General features: G+C 33.9%; 2 protein-coding genes across 2 annotated transcripts in view; both read right to left on the bottom strand.

Annotated features, from left to right (window-relative positions):
* Window positions 1-142: 142 nt before the first annotated feature.
* On the bottom strand, window positions 143-10,533 carry LOC123696408 (probable ATP-dependent RNA helicase DDX52). The gene is made up of 13 exons (XM_045642561.1): window positions 10,350-10,533; window positions 9,383-9,497; window positions 8,673-8,839; window positions 8,215-8,400; window positions 7,608-7,860; window positions 7,396-7,468; window positions 6,854-7,060; window positions 6,387-6,499; window positions 5,846-5,946; window positions 4,924-5,069; window positions 4,538-4,618; window positions 855-998; window positions 143-382 (listed from the first exon to the last, which is right to left on the bottom strand). Exons 1-13 carry the CDS (start codon window positions 10,425-10,427, stop codon window positions 160-162), a joined length of 1,887 nt encoding a protein of 628 aa, XP_045498517.1. The 5' UTR covers window positions 10,428-10,533; the 3' UTR covers window positions 143-159.
* Window positions 10,534-11,554: 1,021 nt separating this feature from the next.
* LOC123696153 (broad-complex core protein) overlaps window positions 11,555-22,876 on the bottom strand; it is a 46,580-nt gene continuing 35,258 nt past the window's right edge. The window contains exon 8 of the mRNA XM_045642202.1: window positions 11,555-18,266. Coding sequence (XP_045498158.1) covers window positions 17,926-18,266 — 341 coding nt within the window. The 3' untranslated portion in view covers window positions 11,555-17,925. The remainder of the gene's footprint in view (window positions 18,267-22,876) is intronic.

Genomic DNA, 22,876 nt, shown 5'->3' with positions numbered 1-22,876 from the left:
TAACCATATTTCATTTATTACCTACTTTATATCTAGCCTACATATTTTTTTACGAATAGTTTGTTACAATATCAAAAGTGGAAATTTACGAAAAAGGACATAAGGAAATTTCATAGATATTAGTTATAAATAAAACCAATTATAATTTATAAAGAAACTTTATTTCATAGGTTTCATATTCTTCTTTTTCTTAAAATTACTCTTGCCTGTCTTTTCTTTGAAATTCTCGCCTTTATTTTTCTTATCTATTTTGCCTTTTCCAAACTTCTTTGTCTTGACTTTTTCTTCATTACTGGAAACTTTCCTTAATTTCTTATTTTTACTATTTTTCACTGCATCTGTATCTTTTGTTTTTGATTTATCTGTTTCTTCAAGTTTTCGTCTGAAAATAAAAACATTTATTTTTATTATAACCATAAAAATGGAGGCAAATATTTTTCGTGATAGATTTTTAGTCAACTGTTTGATATATAATATTAAAATATATTACTATAGCTGTTTTATTATATACTAGTCATTTATCCTGGCTTCATCTGTTTTGAACCGTGATAAAAAATTTCCTATCACCAATGTTATTTTTATGACTTCTAATGACTAATCTATGCTAATATTATTAAAGCTGCAGAGTTTGTTTGTTTGAACGCGTTAATCTCGGGAACTACTGGTCTGATTTAAAAAATTCTTTCGGTATTAGACAGCTCATTTATCGAGGGAGGCTATAGGCTATATAATATTATCATCTCGCTAAGACCAACAGGAGCGGAGCAATGCGGGTGAAACCGCGGGGCACAGCTAGTGGTGTAATATATATTTTATTAGGTCCAAAAAAATATTTGTTACATTAAATTACTCACTTGCTAGGTTTTTCCAATATAGTAGATATTTTATCTCTATGAGGCGCTTTCTTGGCGAGCTTTTTCCTTTTATTTGGGTCTTGTTTTAAACGCAACATGTATTCGGGAACCTCACAACCGGATTGTTTCATAACTGATGCTATACTGTAATATTGAAAAATATTGATAAGAATATTAAAAAAATATGGCCTTACAAAATCTGATAAATAAAGATGCCTAAACAGTACTTTAGGAAGAAAATCGATAAATACATTTTTTTTAAATATTTTTCTTATTTATTTATTTTTTTCAGTCTGTCTGTCTGCTTGCGATAATCTCAAAAACCACCGATTGCACCGATTATCATTCTGTTTTCACTAATGGATAGCGTAGTTTTCGCGCTAGGTTTTGATAGATAACTTTCTACGTTTTAACAGAATTCCTATTTAAAATAAAAGACCAAAATATGCAGGGCCGGATCTACCCATGGGCTTTATGGGCTGCAGCCCAGGGCCCCGAGGTTAAAAGGGCCCCCATACCCCGATAAAAACAATGGGCGATAATTTGAAAAAAAATCTGTAGTCGGTTTTCGAAAAAAAAATTGATGAAAATCGCATAACTACCTACTTCAATAACTTTTGCTAACATGTACCTAAAAGGATGTTTGCATGTTGATTTTCAACTTATAGAAAATAAATCTCATTTATTGAAACTATTTGGTTATTTTATATAGGTAGTTATACATAATAATAACTAGCTGCGCCCCGCGATTTCACTCACGTGGCTCAGATCCTGTTGGTCTTAGCCTGATGATATAATAGCCTTCCACTATAAATGGGCTATCTAACACCGAAATAATTTTTTTATAACTATCAACGTACTATTAAAAATTTATATACTTATAAACATTTGTCATTTTTTAACGAAATGCGTTATTGAATGCGTTTTAACTCTTATGTACGAGTTATGGCCAAGTCATGTAAGGTTAAATTAGGTAAGAATCTCGGAATTCGAGATACCCAGCTGTAAGTCTGTAAATACTTATACAGGGTGTAATCGTTAAGTGTGCACAGGCGATTTTTCCGTAAGTATTACAGATAACAAAAAACTTTAAACTGATATCGAAAGTACTTAACCTTATGAGTAAAATGGCCGTAATAAATTTTTAAAAATAAATCGAGAAATATCAAAAAAATTATCTTTAAACCCTCCCATACATTAAGTATGAAATATGAATATCCCATATACATTTAATATGAAAGATTTTAGCTTTCTTTTTCTTTTTTTGGTTTTCTGCTTTAATTACTTCGCAAATTTGAAGTGGCATTTTCCACGCTTTTTCCGGACATTTTCACGCATTTTCCGGGACTTTTACAGGCATTTTCCGGGAATTATCCAGGCATTGCCAGGCATTTTCCAGATGTCCCCGGAAAATTCCTGCGTGAAAATGTCCGGGGAAAAAGTGGAACATACCTGGAAAAACCCCGGAAAATGCCTGGGAATTTCCCGGAAAATGCCTGGGAAATTCCCGGAAAATTCCCGGAAAATATCCGGAAAATATCCGGAAAATGCTTGAAAATGTCCGGGAAAAGTGTGGAAAACGCCTGGAAAATCCTCGGAAAATGCCAGGGAAAAGCCTGGAAAATATCCGGAAAATATCCGGACAATGGGTGAAATGTCCGAGAAAAGCGTTTTAAATGCCTGGAAATCCCCGGAATACAGGGGAGGTGTACTTATTACTTTACAGGTATTTCCCGGAAAATGAAAATTCCCGGAAAATGTCTGGAAAATATCCGGAAAATGCCTGGGAAATATCCGGAAAATGCCTGGGAATTTCCCGGAAAATGTCTGGGAAATTCCCGGAAAATGCCCGGAAAATATCCGGAAATGCGTGAAAATGTCCGGGAAAAGTGTGGAAAACGCCTGGAAATTCCTCGGAAAATGCCTGGAAAATCCTCGGAAAATGCCAGGGAAAAGCCTGGAAAATATCCGGAAAATGCCTGGGAAATGCCCGGAAAATTCCCGGAAAATATCTGGAAAATGCGTGAAAATGTCCGGGAAAAGTGTGGAAAACGCCTGGAAAATCCTCGGAAAAGGCCTGGAAAATCCTCGGAAAATGCCAGGGAAAAGCCTGGAAAATATCCGGAAAATGCCTGGGAAATGCGTGAAAATGTCCGGGAAAAGTGTGGAAAATGCCTGGAAATCCCCGGAATACAGGGGAGGTGTACTTATTACTTTACAGGTATTTCCCGGAAAATGTCTGGAAAATATCCGGAAAATGCCTGGGAAATATTTCCCAGGCATTTTCCGGGCATTTCCCAGGCATTTTCCGGATATTTTCCAGGCTTTTCCCTGGCATTTTCCGAGGATTTTCCAGGCGTTTTCCCGGACATTTTCACGCATTTTCCGGACATTTTCACGCATTTCCCAGGCATTTCCTGGATATTTTCCAGGCTTTTCCCTGGCATTTTCCGAGGATTTTCCAGGCCTTTTCCGAGGATTTTCCAGGCGTTTTCCACACTTTTCCCGGACATTTTCACGCAATTTCCGGATATTTTCCGGGCATTTCCCAGGCATTTTCCGGATATTTCCCAGGCATTTTCCGGGCATTTCCCAGGCATTTTCCGGATATTTTCCATGCTTTTCCCTGGCATTTTCCGAGGATTTTCCAGGCCTTTCCGAGGATTTTCCAGGCGTTTTCCACACTTTTCCAGGACATTTTCACGCATTTTCCAGATATTTTCCGGGAATTTTCCGGGCATTTCCCAGGCATTTTCCGGATATTTTCCAGGCTTCGCCCTGGCATTTTCCGAGGATTTTCCAGGCATTTTCCGAGGATTTTCCAGGCGTTTTTCACACTTTTCCCGGACATTTTCACGCATTTTCCGGATATTTTCCGGGCATTTCCCAGGCATTTTCCGGATATTTCCCAGGCATTTTACGGATATTTTTCAGACATTTTCCGGGAATTTTCATTTTGAATTTTCATTTGACCTTGAAATTAAATAGTTGCTTAGACCCTACCATATGTAGGTTTTGAGACAACTTTTAGGGTGTCAATATATAACTATTTACGTTTTACTACTATGTTTTTACATATTTATTTACATTGTGATCTAACAAAAGACTTGCAATGTGGTGACCAATAAAAGAATTTGCAGCACAAAAATGGAGAAAGGTTAATTTCTAAATTATTATTTAAATAACATAACTGTCAGATTCTTTTACTAATTTATAATAAACTAGTGGTCTGCCCCGGCTTCGCCCGTGGTACATATTTTGCAATAAAAGGTAGCCTTTGTCCTTTCTCGGGTATCAAAATATCTCTATACCAAATTTCATGCAAATTGGTTCTGTAGTAGGCGTGATTGAGTAACAGACAGACAGACAGAGTTACTTTCGCATTTATAATATTAGTATGGATGAATAACATTATTTTATTATTTTTTTATTATCTAAATATGTATAAAAAAATTACGTGTTAGGTACTTTGTTTGTCCGCGATAGACTCCTGAATTAATAAAACGATTTAAAATCAAATTTGAATATGTTAAAATAACAAAATTGCGAAAGTAAGTATTAAGAAAATATGAACATTTCCAAAAAAAAAGGCCCCTGGGTAGTTTCAGCCCAGGGCCCCACAAGTTCACGGTCCGGCCCTGAAAATATGTCTAAAGTGTAATGAAATTCATTAATATTCTTACCTTCTTAAATTAACTACATCGTCTTGCGTAAAGAACGTGATAGCTTTGCCCTTTTGCCCCGCTCGGCCCGCTCGACCCACTCTGCAATATTATTTCATGATATTTAGATAATAATAATATTTATTGGGTTATAAAAATAATTTTAATTTACTTTATAGCTAAATTAACATTATGATTAACAGCTTAACATCAGACGAGATTGTGGTAAAGCTCTTCCCTATCGACAATAATAAAAAAAAAAAAGATTAACAAAGCTACTGAGCTTACGCAATTTCCTGTTGTTATGTTATCATAGTTGTTATTGACACACTACTTTTATTTTAAAGAACCACAAAAGCTATACTTTTCTTAATCAGATATTACATATGCATAAACTAAAAACTAACCTGTGAATATAAGATATAGCTGAAGGTGGAAAATCATAATTGATCACCAGATTGACCCCACGGAAATCGATCCCACGACCCATGAGTTCCGTACAAATTAGCACCCAGATACGACCCACGCGGAAACTGCGTACCACGTTGTCACGCTGCAAGATGAGTTTGAGTTGGAAGTTGAGTTGAGTTAGAAGTTGTGGTGAGTTAAAGTGTAGTTGAGTGGAGTAAAAAGTTGAGTTAAGTTTTGGTTAGATGTTGAGTTGAAAGTTGAGTAGAGTTAAAAAGTTGACTTTTGTTTGTAGTTGAGTTGAGCAGAAAGTTAAGTAATAATCATTATAATACTAGCGGTCCGCCCCGGCTTCGCCCGTGGTACATATTAACGTTTTCTCTACATAAGAACCATCCTCGTACTTCAAGGAATATAATAAAAAAAGAATTATCGAAATCGGTTCAGCCGTTCTCGAGTTATGGAATTACAACGAAAAGTGGCATTGATTTTTATATATTAGAATAATATGAGTTGATGTAAAAGTTGAGTTGGGTTTATGTTGAGTTGGGTTTATGTTGAGTTGAATTTAGTTGTGTTGATTTAGCTTGTGTTAAGTAGAGTCGAATTAAAAGTTGAGTTAAAAGTTCAGTCGATTATTTATAATAAAACATGGAATTTTCTTCTTGTTCTGCGATTTTATGCGAGTTTTATTGCGTTTAAAACCCGTTAAAATGTTTAATTTCTTAAAGATGGAACAAAAGATCTTATCCATCAGTACTACACGACACATTCAATAGAAAGTATTGGTGGAAATTGATTCACGCAAAGTTTAAAGTTGAGCAATCTATAATTTCGTTGAGATAATTCTACGATTTCTTTACATTCAACGAACAATAAATATAAAGTGAAACAAATCATAATTAGTTTAATTAAACATACCTGCGCCTGAGTTCTATCTGCATGAATAACATCAACATTAATTCCATCATAAATAAGTTCTTTAAACAGCTGCTTGGCTCTGTCTTTGCTTTGTACGAAAACTGAAAGTAACATGTTTTTTTAATATGTTTTATAGTATGTGTCTAAACACAGCTGTACTTCCTAATTTACACAAAAAATAACAGCTTCAAAGGGCTACACCACTTTGATATTAAATAAATTATCTATATATGTATATAAAAATGAAACCCGTTTCGCGTTGTTACGGCATCACGCGTGAACGGGTGGACCGATTTTGATAATTCTTTTTTTTTATTATATGTAGAAAAACGTAAATATGTACCACGGGCGAAGCCGGGGTGGATTGCTAGTTCAAAATAAAATGGGATATTAAATAATAAATAGCACAAAACTCAACGAAATAATAAACATTTACATGATTATAACTTAAACATTTAATTATAACACCTTATTAAATAATTATAAACATAAAATTAAACAATTTTGCTTTAAAAATATAATTAATTGAAAGTATATTTACCGAGTACTGGCGGTTTGAGTCCTTTCTGTACAAGCTGTCTGAATGCCACTAGCTTCCCATTTTCATTACCGCAAAACAACAACTCTTGGTCTACTGTTGTTGCTGCTGCGTTCCTGGTAACAACAATATAAATTTTAATATTATATATTCATAACAAGTAACAAATGTTTTATTCATAAGTTACTGAGGCGATGTCGTCGAAATTATTAGTAACCCTAAATATAAAAAAAAAATCATGAACTTTTCTTCATGTTTACACGTGCCCAGCTTCTGTCTGAATGTAGCCACCTCGTCATTGGAGCCATCGAATATCTTACTTACCGAGTATTTAAGATCGATACGGTGCAAAAAAACGCAAAAAAAAATCACAAAACATTTTTTTTTTTACCAAAAATAGTGCCAAAAAGCGTCTTTTCCTCCTATCAACCTACAAAAAACCTGCAAAATAACCAAAAAAAAAACCCCACCTAGCGCCCACGGCCACGCTCACAAGCCCGCGCACGGTCCTCCTCGCCCACTTGGCCACGGCGGGCGTGTGCGTCGCGCTGAACATGCCCACACGCGCGGAACTGCACGCGCCCAGCACTGTGCCCAGCTGCTGTCTGAACGTGGCCACTTCATCAATGGACCCTTCGAACATTTTGTCCGCCTCGTCTATGATCAGCCATTGCACTCTAGAGAAAAATAGGAAACATTTTAAAAGATCGGAAAAATCAGTACATTACAAAAATGTATAAGAGACAAGTAAAAATTGAGTGAATTGCCAAAATGTAATAGATTTGAACAATCGAAATAAAAATTCATGTGTCAAAATTCATTATACTGTCAAGTAATGAGTAACTGTCAAATAATTGTCAAGTAATATGTAATGATGTATTTTTTTATTTTCTTATCTCAATCAAGGGAATTTAACAATATTTTTTTTTGTATAGGTAGGCAACTACCAAAGAAGATTTCTTAAAAACTTATTTTTCATTTTGTAGACCATTATCCATTGAGTAATACTTACTTATCTAAAGTGACACTGCAGTTCTCTTGAGCTAGCATGTAGCAGAGACGGTTAGGAGTGCTTATCACTATATCTAAAAAAAAAGTAGGAGTTATACAGGAACAAAAACAAAAAAAAGACATTACGGACACTTCATCATATTATATTAATAAATATTTCATAATAACTAACACTAAGCACTTTGTTATTAACAAACAAAACAAACAACTCACCACTCTTCCTAACCGTAGCCTCTCTCTCTTTAACCTTGCTCAGTTTGATACTCTTAACTACGCTACACCTCAATTCCGTACTAGCGGACAGCCGTAGGGCCTCTCTGTATATCTGCTGTGCTAGTTCCCGCGTGGGGCACAGGATCAGGGCCCTGGGGCCTCCGGCTGGAGCCCCGAGAATGTGCAATAGGGGTATAAGGAATGCGGCTGTTTTCCCTGAGCCTGTGGGCGCTGTGCCTATGAGTTGACGATTCTGGAAAAGCACACATTATAATTTTACAATTCCAGGGTACTAATAACAGACTAAGTTACAGATAATGTGTAAATAAATTAAGAATCTGTAAGAAAATCTACCAAGTACGTGTGTATGTGAAAATGCACCATATATTTATTTTCTTGCTTATATTTTAATGATTAATGCATCTAAATTGTGAATTTACTGGTAAGAAATCATTCATTCTCAATGGGTACCAAAATTAGTTCCAATGCTATAAAATGACAAAAACAAAGAGATCTATGAAACAGCAATTAACTTACATTTTATACTTGTGCTACAAGAACCATAACATATAAACTTTAAACTAAAAAATAACACAAAAATCCTCACCTCCAACATACAAGGCATAGCCTGTCGTTGTATCGGGGTGGGTTCGCTATACCCGCACTGCCTGATCGTGTCCACTAGCTCTGGGGACACATTGTATCGCGACGTCAGCTCGGAGAAGTCCCGCAGTGCGCTGGGTATGTGACGCCCGACTGCTTTGATGCCGTATTCGTTGCGGAATCTGTTTTGCTGGAAGGATAAAAACATAAAATTTTATACTGTTTCTTGGGCTATAATTAAAAAGAAAAATGGTATACTATGCAAATAAATCATGCTTACTATGAAAGTTTTAATGTATGTTTGAAAATTTTCTTTTTAGGTGTCTTTGTTTGTTAACTGTAGAGTTTAAACTACTTGTTCAAAAATATACTAGAAAAGTTACAGGAGATGTGAAATTCCATTATGATTGTTAGAAGAGGAGTATAATTAAAAATTTATACAAGATGGTAAAAATATCTTACTTCTTCCAACTCGAGCTTCTTTTGCAATTCTTCCGGTGTGAGTTTAGACTTCTTCTCTTTCTTCTTCTTATCCTTTTTCCCAACAGACAATCCTTCAACAATTTGCAGTTCGTCATTTGATTCTGTGTCCACATTTTGTTCGTCTGGTGATTCTACATCACTTGCGTCTGAGTAATTATTGTAAAATTGTATTGTTGTTTATTACTGTTATATTTTGTATAATAAATAATAATAAAAAAATATGGTTGATTTTCTCTCAAGTTATATTTTTTTAGATAATTTTGTATTCAATAAGTATCATATCAATTATTTTTTGATGAACAATTTAAAGATTTATGACTGCTTTCTCAGTTTCTACATTTTGTTGTTGATGTGTTTAATTTTGCTTATGTGTAAGTTAAAATGAAAGAAAATGTACAGAAACCTATACTAATATTATAAAGCTGAAGAGTTTGTTTGTTTGTTTGTTTGAACGCGCTAATCTCGAGAACTACTGGTTCGATTTGAAAAATTCTTTCGGTGTTATCGAGGAAGGTTATAGGCTATATATCATCACACTACAACCAACAAGAGTGGAGCCACGGGTGTGAAACCGCGCGGAGCAGCTAGTCTTAATCATAAAGTGTTTAATAAGCTGTCTGGTATTTGCATAAGCAAGTGGTCAAACCAACAATTACTATATAATAAAAATAAATAATTTATTTACTTACCATCTGAATTTTCACCACATACATCCTCGTTTTCTTCATCTTCTATGTCACTGACCTCAGCTGGTTCTTCTTTTTTTAATTCTGCCTTTTTGAGCATCGGCTTGACATTTTGTTCCTAAAATATTTTGAACAGTACTTATCTTTACTTTCATTCTAAAGCTTATTTGTTGATATAAGATTTTTTCTTGAATAATTATTGGTCTTGATAGGAAATCATGTTTATATTTAAAATTATGGTCAATCATTCACAATTCGTTTTGAAATATAGTAAATAAAATAAATAATAAATAAATAAAAATCTTTATTAACCAAAATATTCAATCATTACATTGTTAAATGTGATAACAGTAGGATTATTTTACAAGGTTGCTAGTACAGTGATATCCAAACTAGGCTACTGCCTGTATCTTGGATATCAGAAACGGAGTACAGGTTACTTTATTAAGACGAATTATACAGTACATCAATAATTGTGTTTAAATAATTTATAATTAATAATAATGAGTGTACTTAATACAAGAACTTACAACATTTTCCATTTAACATAGGGTGTGTGATTGTGTGTGTGTGTGTGTCTGTGTAAGTGTGTGTTGTGGGAAGGCGAGTGTGGATGAAGGTGATAGTGTAAATATGTGTGTGTTTGTGTTCATGTGTGAATGCGTTCAGGGATCCAATAATATTAATTAAAGTAGCTTTTTAGCATAAGTAAATTGTTCAAGTTTTATTTCTCACCAACAGATTTCTATTAAAGTTAAAGTTTATTCTTATATTTAGACCAGATCTTCGGTATCGCTGTATGAAAGTTCATGTGAAAGAATCACATATTATTGATATATTGCAAATACTCGTATTGTATAGTTGAAGTAGATAAGGGCCTGAATCTTAAAACATGTGAGTTTGTTTGTTCAGAACGTTGGAAAATACTAAATTGTAAAATACAACAAGCAAAGAGGTTATGTTTACTTACATGATTATTTACACCCAATACACGTCGTTTAAATGTTAACCCTTTAGTAAGTTTCTTAAATATATCATATGCATCCATTGTATCGGTTTACTTTGTCAAATTATATTAACATTATTAGCTTTCGTATGTTGTATTTTTCCGTATGTACGCATGCCAATGTTTTTAAAATTGTAATGACAGCTACAGTTGACAGCTTGTCAATACGACAGTTAACCGCACTTTCAAACCTCTAGCTACTAGGCTTTTTGCAAATTGTGACATGGTTGATATTATAAAAAATAGTTTAAAAGGAATTATAGTTAAATCAATGTATTCATGTATTAAATAATCTATTAAAGATCTGTACCTAAGTAATTTGCACAGAACTGTTGTTTATGTTACCTTAATTTTATTTATAAGACGACGCAACGGCACATAAAATGCTTTGCAGTCTTTTTGGGTTTTGATAGCTGTTATTACTATATCTATTTCTATTTTATGAACTAGCTTTCCTTCTTCAGAGATTCGTTAGAGATAGAGATAACATTACACTGTGGGAGATTTTTGTGGATTTTTATTCCTTTAAAAGTTAATAAATTTATTTATTTGATGCTATTGTTCTTTTTGTGTAAACAAAAGGGATTAGGCAAAATTCGTGTCGTAATAATTTATAAGTGGCTCAAAGATTATACACAGACGTATAAGACTCTTTTTAGTTTCTACCAGTCCTACTAGGTACCTACCTAATTATATTATACTCACTTATGAGAATTTGTAACAATGTATCCAGGATGCAAAATGTGACCATTGAATACTAAAATTAATACTTTATAAGGTACTAGTACTTAAGCAACTACTGCTGATCGGATCGTATAGTCTCTTTGATCAAGGTATAGTCTGGATAAGCATTAAGCATACAATACTGTACTTTTTAACTGGATGAATTCCTGTGTCTTTTATATGCAAACTGTGTAATGTGTATTAGGTAGGTACGTATCTATTTGAAATATGGACTATATGGACAAAAAATATGGACTTGCATCATGCATGTAGCTTCATGACTATGCTTAATATATTATAATGTTTTAACAAACACTTTTAGTCTTTACTAAGGTTTTACCTCAGATTAACACCTTACCTATATTGTGTAGGTAACCTCAATTTATTATGTTCATTTTACAGTAGGATCGGGAAATAAGGAACAAAAGGTTATAATTAATACACCGTTTCAATGGAATCACTGCGAGTTTATTAAATTTTATACCTTTATTACATCCAACTGTTTGTCCCATTATAATTATTGTAAATACAGTTTTCGTATGAAACATAAAGGACCGCTTTAAACAACTCAATTTATTTAAAATATCAGATTCAAAGATACTTAGAGTACTAATCCATTCTTTTGATATGTTCCTACTTCGCAACCCGAGTTGATTCCTTAATCACAATTATCAACAACATCAAAACAAGTAAAGACACCACCATTTTATTACCACTAAAATACTGTGAATTTTGCTTCATGTTTTAACTAATAATAACAGACTTTATTATGCAACGATGGTTATATTTAATTGTCACATCTAAAATACTTCTGTTGTTGAACGCAACCGGTAGCTGTCAAGATTGACGGAACGTAAATTGACAGTTGATTTATTAGAAAATTTGGTGGGAAAATAAAGCCGGGAACTTGGGTAAGTAACTTTGTTTTATTGTTGTATAATTATATAGTTATGTAAATAATATGCATTGTTTTGCCAAACTTTAAACAAGCTTCTTATTTTTAAGTGTTCGTCAATGAATGCATGGTCATCAATATTTTAGTGATAATAAAAAGCAATACAGTCGAATTCCATACAATCTACAACAATAGTACTTTAAGTGTCTTCACTGAAGATGCCCTTACAACGAATCGTAGAGGACTTCTAACTCCCTAGAGCCGATAATACGGTCCTATCTTACCTTATCGATTCATACACAATACTATGAAACATTTTTACACCCTCCACTCACGTTCCTGAACATCAATCAATAACAAAACGTTCTAACTAAATGTATTTTTTAAAAACATATTTCTCCTTTTTTAACGATGGCAAACTATAACGTTTAACGCAATATTTCTTGAGGCAAATCGGTCATAAATGTCACATACGCTCGATAAAATTTTTAAATACAATAAATTAATAAATGTGTATGTTTCTATGAATCGAGGGTACGTACCACTTAAGACAATCTTATAAAAGATAAAAAGAAAAAAAAATATCGATACTAAACGCAGATCGTGCATTACATTAAATTACTTAAAAATCTTAAACTAAGCGTGTCAGCAAAAATATAGTGCAGTTAAAATTAGAATTGCCACTTAATTAACATTCACATATAAATTGCTTTCATAAAAAAATATTTCTGTGTATAAAAGTTAATGAAGCATAACAAGTAACAGTGGCCCGATTTTACTAAAAACAGATAGAACTAATAACATAAACTTTATTATCTATATCACTATGGCGAAAATAATTTTAAAAGGCTTGGCCTGCATCGATTACTAACTCAACTAAGTACAGTACAAGATAAGCACACATTGTAAAATATAGTAAAAATGTATGTGTAAAATTATCTTAAATTTTAGTGTAAATTCGCTACTGTTATCGATGTACAATCGAGTACAGTGCGATTTTCTTTAAATTATTTAAATATTTTAATAAATAAAATGTATTAAATTACCAATAAATATTATAATGTAAATTTTAATAAACTTAATATTATAGCATAAATGCGTATCCACGTGTGCTCAAAACTTTTTTTATTTGATTTTTAGAGCTCAAGTACTGTATCCTATTGTCAGTTCGCCATTCTACACGTAAAAATATTTGGCATTTTAAAAGCGCTATTTATTTTCGGCAAAATCGGCCCACTGTCTCATTTTCTGTAGATAAAAAGTTATTTCTAGCAATAAATCGTATGTCAATAGTGGGTATATTGTAAATACTTTTTATATAGTTACTGCAGACGGGTTTCAACGATAGCTCGACCAGGACCGCGGGACTATAGTACATATATATTAAAGTAATTCTTATTTTTACAAGACGTAAGTGCACTTTGATTTATGGAACTATTATTTATGTAACTAGTTAATCAGCAGATTATCAAAAATGTACCGTAAACTGGCAGCACTGGCCTCGACCAAATAAAAGCGGGAAAAAGGGGCGCGAAAAGCGATGCAAATTTTTATGAAAAATTTTCTTCGTGTACATTTTGTTGAATACAGATAAAATATTTTCACTAGCCATTTTAGGTGTCTGTATTCCACAAAATGACTAACGTTAGGCCTTTTACACGGTACTTAGAGAGTAACGTATCTATAACAAAAAAAGTAATAACAGTTAACGGATGTATGATAATTTAACGATAGCTATAAACATTCCATATTATAGAATAATCTGCTAGTTATTTGTTATAATTACTGAGGTATTGTGGCTGATTGGGAACTATTGCTATGTATTTATAATAATTACAATATAGTGGAAGATACTGTAAATATTAAAGCTATGGACTTAAGAATATAACGACATATATTATATACTTTACGGACTCGAGAATAGAAATTTCAACGACTTATAAATCGATATCAAAAAACAACAACGGATCGGTTGCACAGCTATCGAACAACGTTGAAAGATAACTAACTATAAAGTACTGTCAGCAAAACAAGTGATCAATAGAAGTCGATAAGTCGGTGCGATTTTTATCCTAAACTTTACTTGTAGTCGATTTATTCTTAAAACGGAAACCGCGTTCCTGATCGAGCATTAAAAATTATTTAAAATAATTAACTATTGCGTACCGGTTGGCGGCGGTTTAGCGTGTGACGTCACTAACGCCACAGATTAAACCGTCGCCAGATAAACTATTGCATTTTAAATATGGAAATGGATAACAAAATAATGTGTGTATGGGAAGAATCTATGTAACAAATGTTATATTTTAGATTTTTACAATATCTATAACTATTGTATCATAAATATAAACGATCACGTGTTATTGACTCATCCTGTAAACGTAAAGTTCGTCTCCTGTGGCCGCTGCGCCAAAGCATGAAAATTAGTATACGAATACTTGACAAGCATGTTTTGTCGTTTTCATTAATGTAGTTGGAAATACCTGTAAATCAAGCGATTTATACGACTAAAGGGAAAATGCTCGCTAACTACTTTTTCATACTTCGCTGCAGATTTCAATCCATACGCCTCCACCCAGTAGATTATGAAATTTACAGTTCAATATTATTGTTTGTCGTTAAAAACTGGAGACGTTAAAATACAATCGCGTTCATTATTTGATTCGATAAAACTTACAATACGACGTATACCAGTCGAATCAAATAACCGAAACACAGGAGACCCATTCCGACTATATTATATTAAATTAAGCGACACATTCTGTCTATAATACTTAACATTATTGGAGGTAATACTTATATTAGAAGCAAAAATGTTTGTGAAGTTTTGTGAGCTTGTAAATCGATTAAAAATCTTCAATATTAAATACACAATTATATATTAAGATTTATGGTTCAAAAATAAATTTAAACGTGTTGGCAGTTAGGTAGTTATGCAAAAGTTTATAAAATACTGTCAAAGACGGTGTGGGGGACACTGATATTTTTTTATAGAAATATTTAAAATTCTTTGCTGAAACATTTAAAATATATCGGGCGGTGTATAGTCAACAATGTGAGCGTATCGAGGAGGTAAGACGTCGCATACACTTATATGCTATTATTCCTAAACTTCATACAAATACGTAGAATATATTAAAGCGACAAGTTCCTCTCGACACGCTTACGCTGCCGACTGTACACCGCTGCCCCAACGCCGCCGTAATAAAAAGTATATAGTTATTTACTTAGGCTATTGCTAGTTGTACTGTCTGAAGGCATTCCGTTGCTGATATTGTGCATTACCTATATTAGTAACACAGTCGGTTCATTAAACATATTTCAATTTAACTTAAAATATAAATAAAGTGGCGAAAAAGCGAAATTAACATGTTAATCGAGACGACGTTTAATTATAAAGAAGTTCTCTCACTTATCATCTTACATAAAAATGCATAGTTTTGGTATAAATTGCAAATAATAACTTTTTGTTGTGTTTCGCTGTATCATCTTATCGTTTACTTAATTTTGAGCTGCGATACCTACAATTTGCCGACACATAACCAAACTTAACGATTACTTAAAGCCTAACAACCAACGGCTGACTCCAATTTGATGTAATTCGCAGCTGACAACTGAGATCAAATAATTTAGACAAGAAATTTGGAATCACAAACGAAATTAGCGGATAGATTAGGATATCCTAAAGTCCTCCAACAAAAGCGTCTAACAATAAGCTTAAACAGCCGACGTTTCGAAAATAATTGCACAGCAAAACAATAAAACTCAAACACTAAAAAGACTACGTCACTATCAATAAATCGATTAGTAGAATATATAAAAATCCTTTCCGTTAATGATTTTATCTAAACACTATTTAGTTAATAATATCACGAGGCGATATTCCCGATCGACAATTGCCACGATTGTTACTCTAACTTACAACATATATACAATTCACGCTACCCGCTTGCTTCACTAAGCTCTCTAAATGATGCTATGATGATTTATTCCCGAACTGTTTCACTCTTCTGTCGGAATTTAACCAGTAACAAGAAATAAAGATTAATATAAAACAAAATATCTGAGGTATTACGAAAATGGAGGTACAATGGGGATACCATTTCAAAAATAAACTAACTTTTTATAAAAGCTTAAGCCGTCCGGATCGATCTATCCGAGCTGATTACGTACGTTCTACTTAAATTATCTAAACCAAATAAAGTTTATAAATTTATATCACAAAGAACATGTAACATTCCGAAAAAGAAAATAAACAAACAATCTTAAAGTACATACTCATACTCGACGAAATTAAATAATTAAGAGTTCAAAATAAATGCAAAAACTTAAACGTTAACGATGTAATCTACAAGTGCATTGATAACTGAGTAACTCCGCATTATCTCATTGCATTTTAATTGGTTCGTGAAAAGGTTTCTGAAACGCTCTCACTTCTACGTTGATATGATAATTTTGTTTAATTTTAGATTACTTTTTGAGATATGGCACAAATTTTATCGTCTTTTTTCAGAATGTTTTATTCTAAAAGAAATAAATGCAAGTCGGCAAAATATCCCCCATTAAATTTTCTTTGGCTTTGTGAGTTATCACTGTGTTGAATACTTATTTCCTGCTCTATGTATACTTGTATAGATATTTGTTGCGTGTGATATGTTCAATATTGATCTTCAATATTATGATATTAAATGAATTCGTCCGTGTAAACCCTGATTAGATATGTACGTCTAGTATATTCAGACAAATGCGTATCCAAGCAATTTCCTACAATATAAGTAAATAAAATATTTTTTACAATCCGCAGCCATCTTATGGTTGACCTTAAGATTTTAATTTTGAGAATATAATAGTAATAATTAATTAATATTAATAATAATCTAATAAATTTTCATTAACTTGACGTCCGCTACGTTGGTCGACATTTAAATAAGAAACCACTATACTCATAGAGAGAAATCCGAAAATGGATACGTATTAAATATAATTATGTTAATGAATACCTAACATCTAAGTAAATTTATACAGAAGAAAACTTTAATTTTGTTACATGATTTGCAATCATGCGCACGTATACGATCATCGAACAGACGCACGTCGAAGACCCGCAACCGAAGGCGCCTGTGGAGCGGCCTTCTCTCTGTCACCCCTTGCGGCTAGCGAGGCGAGGCGCGTCGCTGCCAACCTTCGCACACCGCACATTCCAACCCACATGACAGTTCGGAAATCCCTACCAACGTTTTAATGGCATGAAGACGAACGAAGGCACGGCTACTTACACATTGATCATTACCGAAGCCAAAATAGATTACAAATATTGTTCAAATAGACGTCAACACTTTTGTACTTTCGAAGATTCTAAGAAGTCTTTAAATTTTATTTAACAACATTATTTTTTTTTTAATTTTTTATCTTAAATTTTGGTTATTAACTTCTAAATAATTTGTATTTAAATTTAGATTTGGCGATCCGAAAAAGTCTCTTTAAAAAATATTTTCTTTGTTAATTTACTGTTAAAAATTTGTACGTTCCGTTTTGTACAGTTACCGATTCTAATTTGACACTAGACATTTAATTTATCGAAAATTGTTTTTATAAAATGTTATATTCTCTTTAGAACATAGTTGGCATCGTTTGGCAGTACTAGAAAATATGAATACTTTAGTATTGCTCTGAATTACATTGTCATATTGAACACCGTTCGAACGTCGATCTCGCAGAGGCCCGCGTCGCGGAGGCCGATCTCGAAGACCCTACGCGACTCCGCGTCGCAACAATACTGTTCATTTTTAAACCTAACGTCAATATTTTCCTACCCTTATAATACACAATTAAAAATTAATAAAATGCGGCAGAGTCCTGCGTTTTGGCATCGTCCGTATATTGCACATGGTGGTCGCGGGCGGCTCAGGCGGTCGGCTGCGGTCATTGCAGGCCGGGCAGCTGCGGGTGCTCGGCGCCCAGGTCGAACAGGTGGTGCGGCGCCGGCGCCAGCGCGCTGTGCAGCGCCGACGTCTTCAGCAGCCGCTTCAGCATGCCGCTGGAGCCGCGGTGCTGCAGGCTCTTGTGCGTCGTCAGCGAGTTCTTGGTCCGGTACCGCCGGTGGCAGAACTCGCACACGTACAGCGTGTCGGACTGCTCGTGCTTGTCTTGGAAGTGTCGCTTCAGGGAGTAGTAGCAAGAGAACGTCCTGCGGCAGTAGGGACACTCTTGCGGCTCGTTGATCCCGCCGGCGGTGGGCGGGGGCATACGGAGGGGCGGTACAGCTGCAAACGAAACGGGCACATGTACGGGGTTCGCTTTGGCGCCCAGCACGAGTGGAATCTTGCGGCGCTTCCTAAACTATTGCGTTTCAATTGACCAGGATTTAGGAAACGACAAGACTACAGCAAATACAGTCAATATGGTGGAACAGATAAAGGATATACATGTCAATACAAATTTTGGAATAATATTGCTTGTTTTACCTTTTACACGCTCAGAATTTGTTGAAAGCATTGAGGAATCGCCGCAAAGTTCTCTCTCGTGCTGATGACGCGACATTATACAATTTAATTATCCTCTCCTTGTTCCGGTATAGGAATAATGAAATTTAGAATTCTTTAAAGCTTGTAAATATATAGCATGTACAATAGAAATATTCATACTAATATGCACTGTACACATTGACTAACTACACAGTAATCACGAGGTTTGATATTGAAAAATTTAAAGAAATTCTCTCAACCACAATGACACAATAACACGTAATAACAAAAATGATAGAAGCATGCTCCAAGCAACACAACAACGTCAAAACTGCGAAACCCGATGGGAGAGGGGCTTTGGGGGCTTAACATAGAAATAATAAAAAAAAAAATAAACAAAAAAAAGTAAATTAACAAAAAAGGAACAAACTTAAGAAAGAACCTTAACCTATCTCATCTATTATCAATGGTATCAGCATTATTTTGTTTTTCTATGAACATTTTCTAACCTTTTTCAGTGTTGAAATGTATAGCTGTTGGCTGGTTGGCTTGGTGGTTCTCTTTGCTAGATGATTTCTGCCGCTCGCCGCGCCAACTCCGTCCGAGTAGTCACTAAAAAAATCGGCTAGGGTCCTCTCCCGGCCTCGACTTGTGGTAGGTATATATATGAGTCATCAACGAGTTCCTCGAGCAGTACACTCGCTCGCAAATAGTGCAGCGGTACTCCTCCTGCCGTTCCGCGTGCTTGTCCGCGATATGCCGTTTCAGGGATGCCTTCGAGCATAGCACCTTTGGGCATTGCATACAGGAGAATAATTTTTTACCTGCAAACAAATCGAAAAAACAAAAAAATATGGGGTTGCTCCCCGCTCGCGATAAATGAAAAAAACTCGGTTATCGCCTAGCTGACTCGCTTGGAACTCAATCGAAAACAAAAAAGTGAAATAAAGTGTTTTAAAATATGAATAAATAAAAATTGAATTAAAGGAAACAAATAAATGATGGCTAAGCAGAGTGGCCGATGGAGTGTTAGACATGCAATGGTTCGCCGAAGGAAGCAGTCGGAACGCGTTCTATCTACGGCACTCGGTAGCAAGTAACAAGCGGCTACGGGTCGGGAGTACAATGAAACTAACGGGAATTTTTGTATATGTTTTTATTAAAAACGCCATTATCATCAATATTAGGATTTATGAAGTTCGGTTTAACGATTACAATTACATTTTATGAGTAGTTTTAAGGTTTAAAAATTTAAAATTAAGGAAGAGAAAAAAAATCTATTTATACATATTTGACAATGTTATGATCTACGTAGTGGTTTTGTGGTGTGCAGCCCATTATTGAAATCAGGCGTTTCCGTTTCCTAAACTAGTAGCCAATCTATAACCTTACAGGTCAATGGAAGACAAATTAAAAACAATTTTTGGCACAATTTCTACTAAACATCTAATGGACTGCATTACACTGATGCCGATCAACAAAAATAATTAGATTTAAAGGCAGTAGAACAATAATTTAAGAAAGAAAATAAAATTTTAATACAACAACCAATAAATTAATTTAGATTCCTTATAAAATAAGTAAAAACGCCAACAAGAAGTATAAAGAACACATCGATTAAGGTCTCCACGATATCGTGACTCGAAAAAAATATACCTTAACATGATAGAAAGATAAAAACTTAAACAGGTCACAAAAACAGTCTTAAACTTGCTAAAATTCCTAACTAATGTAGTTTTGACAGGGATGTGTCCTGCTCCAAGAACACGATGTAGTTCGCCCAGTAAAACACACAACACCTCGCCTGTACCACAAATATTTGTTACAACCTCATCTTCAACTGTGTCTAACCGCCTTTCATTATCTATACAATGAACTATATTGTATTTATCATGGTCTAGATATATACCCATGAAATCTTATAAAGGAACATTATCTTCAATGCGATCAGACCAAGCGCGTCATGGAAAAGGTATTTTAAAATTACGTGTAATCGCATTCATAGAAATAATATTATAGCCTCAAAATCGTTGTACTGTTCAAAGGTGGGAATGTTACAACACTTACCTAAATTGAAATAACAAGTTGCAAACGTTTTTAGTTCAAAATACCTACTTGAAAGATGTCGAAATGAACGGTCATGTAACAAATGTTCGTGGTACGAGCAACGAGGTCTGAGATCCCATAAAACTTTGCAACTAGTAACAAAAAATTTCAAAAAACAAGATCATCAAATCACAAATTTTGAATTAATACCAACCGAAACGAGTTACGCTTCTGACTTTATATAAAATTTAATAAATAATTGTACATTCCTAGAAATACGCCTAATAGTGTACAATCGCGTACTTAGTCTAATCAGTCTATAGCGCTTATTAATTTTGGCAATTTTGATTTTTTTTCAAAATAATTTTTTAACATCTAGTGCTCGCCAACATAGCCAAATAAATAATCCACAGAGTATAAATATATCTATACTCCGCGCAAACCGTACTGCTGTAATCTGCAGCACATCCCTGTATTCATTAAACATATAGAACATACTATTATCGCTATGAATTCAGATAAAATGTTCTTATATCTATATAGTCAACTAACTTAATCCCCAAAACCCAAATTAACAATAGAAACTATCACTAAAATTACTAGACAAAAACAACAACTACTATGTTCGAAAGTTTGCAACCAGCAAATCAAAACTTAACGGTCGTCGCTCGGAATGTCGCGAAATTTTTTAAATTTAGCCTCCGTCAATTGTTTTTCTTAACAATTTTTTTTCTAATACGAACATCATACCAATTTAGCACCAAATCTCTAGTCTTCCAATTCGTTTAAAAATATTAAGATAAAGCTTATAAACAACTAAACAAATTGTAATGGCTAAGCGTTTATGCATCTAGTAATAACAACATAATATAGTATTAAAATATGTAGGAAGCCTCTTATACGTGTTAAATAGCAATAACCCCCTAGTGTGTTTCGAACACAACTTCTAATAGAATTAGAAGTACGCAAAATATGTCTTTTTTCGAATAATAGAAAACAATATGTTAAGCAGGCACTAATAATTACTTAATATGTATATTCATACAATAAATTATGTGTTTACACTTACATAATATATTCCTTACGGCTATAAAAGAAAATTGGTTTAAGCGACATCTATTGACTCGAAATGGTGATGTATTGAACTAGAATATTCACATCGATAAATTGTGCTTTCAGTCTAGATTCAGAAATAATGTTCCGAAACTGTTGCTCTTAAACGAATCCTTTGCTATGTTCAAATTTTGTTCAAAATATACTAAGGTATGGTACACGTGGAGAAAGAAACGACTATAGCTAGGTCATTCTGAATCTAGACCTCACGAACGTATGTCTACTATATTTGCATAAAACAAACTTGTATTTTTATTATTTACTATGGCAAGCAGGATTTATATGAATTAGAGTAATCAAAAAATTCACACTGTTCAAATTTAGGAACATTTAACACTGAGAATTACTAAGATTTTACAATTATCATCTATTTTACGTTTAATATCAATAATAAATTTGAAATTAAAAATAAAGTTTTAAAATTATGTGATAAAAATTGTGTAAACTTAAAAGAAGCCGATTATAAAAATAGTAAAATCGACGAAACGAACACATTGATAGTGATGAAAGACTTAAATAATCTAAATAAAAATATAAAATAGCCATATTGATTCCCTTACATGGCACATTGCTGGCTATGCCTCGATCGCGGAAGTGGAACAGAAGAGTCGACTAGATTCAGTAGAGTCGACGCGGAAGTTCAGTTTGTGTTGTGTCGTGTGTGTTGTGTCATATTGTGTGTTGTGTCGTGGACTATTGCGGATATGTGAGTTGTATCTTGTCGGTGGCCGGTTGTTTCCTAGTGGTGCGTTTGTAATCCTTATCTATTGGTGCTATGTATTTTCTGAAAGTATCAGTCTTACAGTCAAAACGAAAACACCTTAATAAAATTAATAGTAAAAAAATCAAAAGCCTCATTAGCCAATTATATATCAGCGTATATAATTTTATTTATTTTTTTAAATAGAATTTTTAGTAATCTCGTATAAATATCTAAGAGTGAGATCATGAAGGTAAAATACAGAATAAATAAAATTGCAAAACGCCGAAAAATGAACACAACGTTAAAACGATACGCCTCTTTTGTCGCTCACAACGAACACTGTTCAATTTCATTTTATAAATTTAAGCCTAATATATAAATTTACAGCACCAAGATTTTTCTCTTTTTCAAAATATTAATTTTCTCTTCGCCTTATTGTCGCACATTTAACATAGTGTAAAAATTCAGGAATCGTTTCATGCGGTATTGCACATAGCGGGCGCGCGCTTACAATTCAACAAAGAGTCGCCCGCGTCACACCCGCGCC

This window comes from Colias croceus, chromosome 12, assembly GCF_905220415.1.
Source record: "Colias croceus chromosome 12, ilColCroc2.1".
NCBI classification, from domain to species: domain Eukaryota; kingdom Metazoa; phylum Arthropoda; class Insecta; order Lepidoptera; family Pieridae; genus Colias; species Colias croceus.
The sequence above is the reverse complement of the archived record's forward strand: the minus strand, read 5'-3'. Positions and strand labels throughout refer to the sequence as shown.

Bases quoted from the DNA above. Each gene is read 5' to 3' on its own strand.
- LOC123696408 (XM_045642561.1), bottom strand. From the start codon at position 10,427: ATGGATGCATATGATATATTTAAGAAACTTACTAAAGGGTTAACATTT. The intron at 9,498-10,349 runs GTAAGTAAACAT...AAAATATTTTAG, and splicing joins TATTGGGTGTAAATAATCAT to GAACAAAATGTCAAGCCGAT. The intron at 5,070-5,845 runs GTATGTTTAATT...CTCATCTTGCAG, and splicing joins CAGATAGAACTCAGGCGCAG to CGTGACAACGTGGTACGCAG.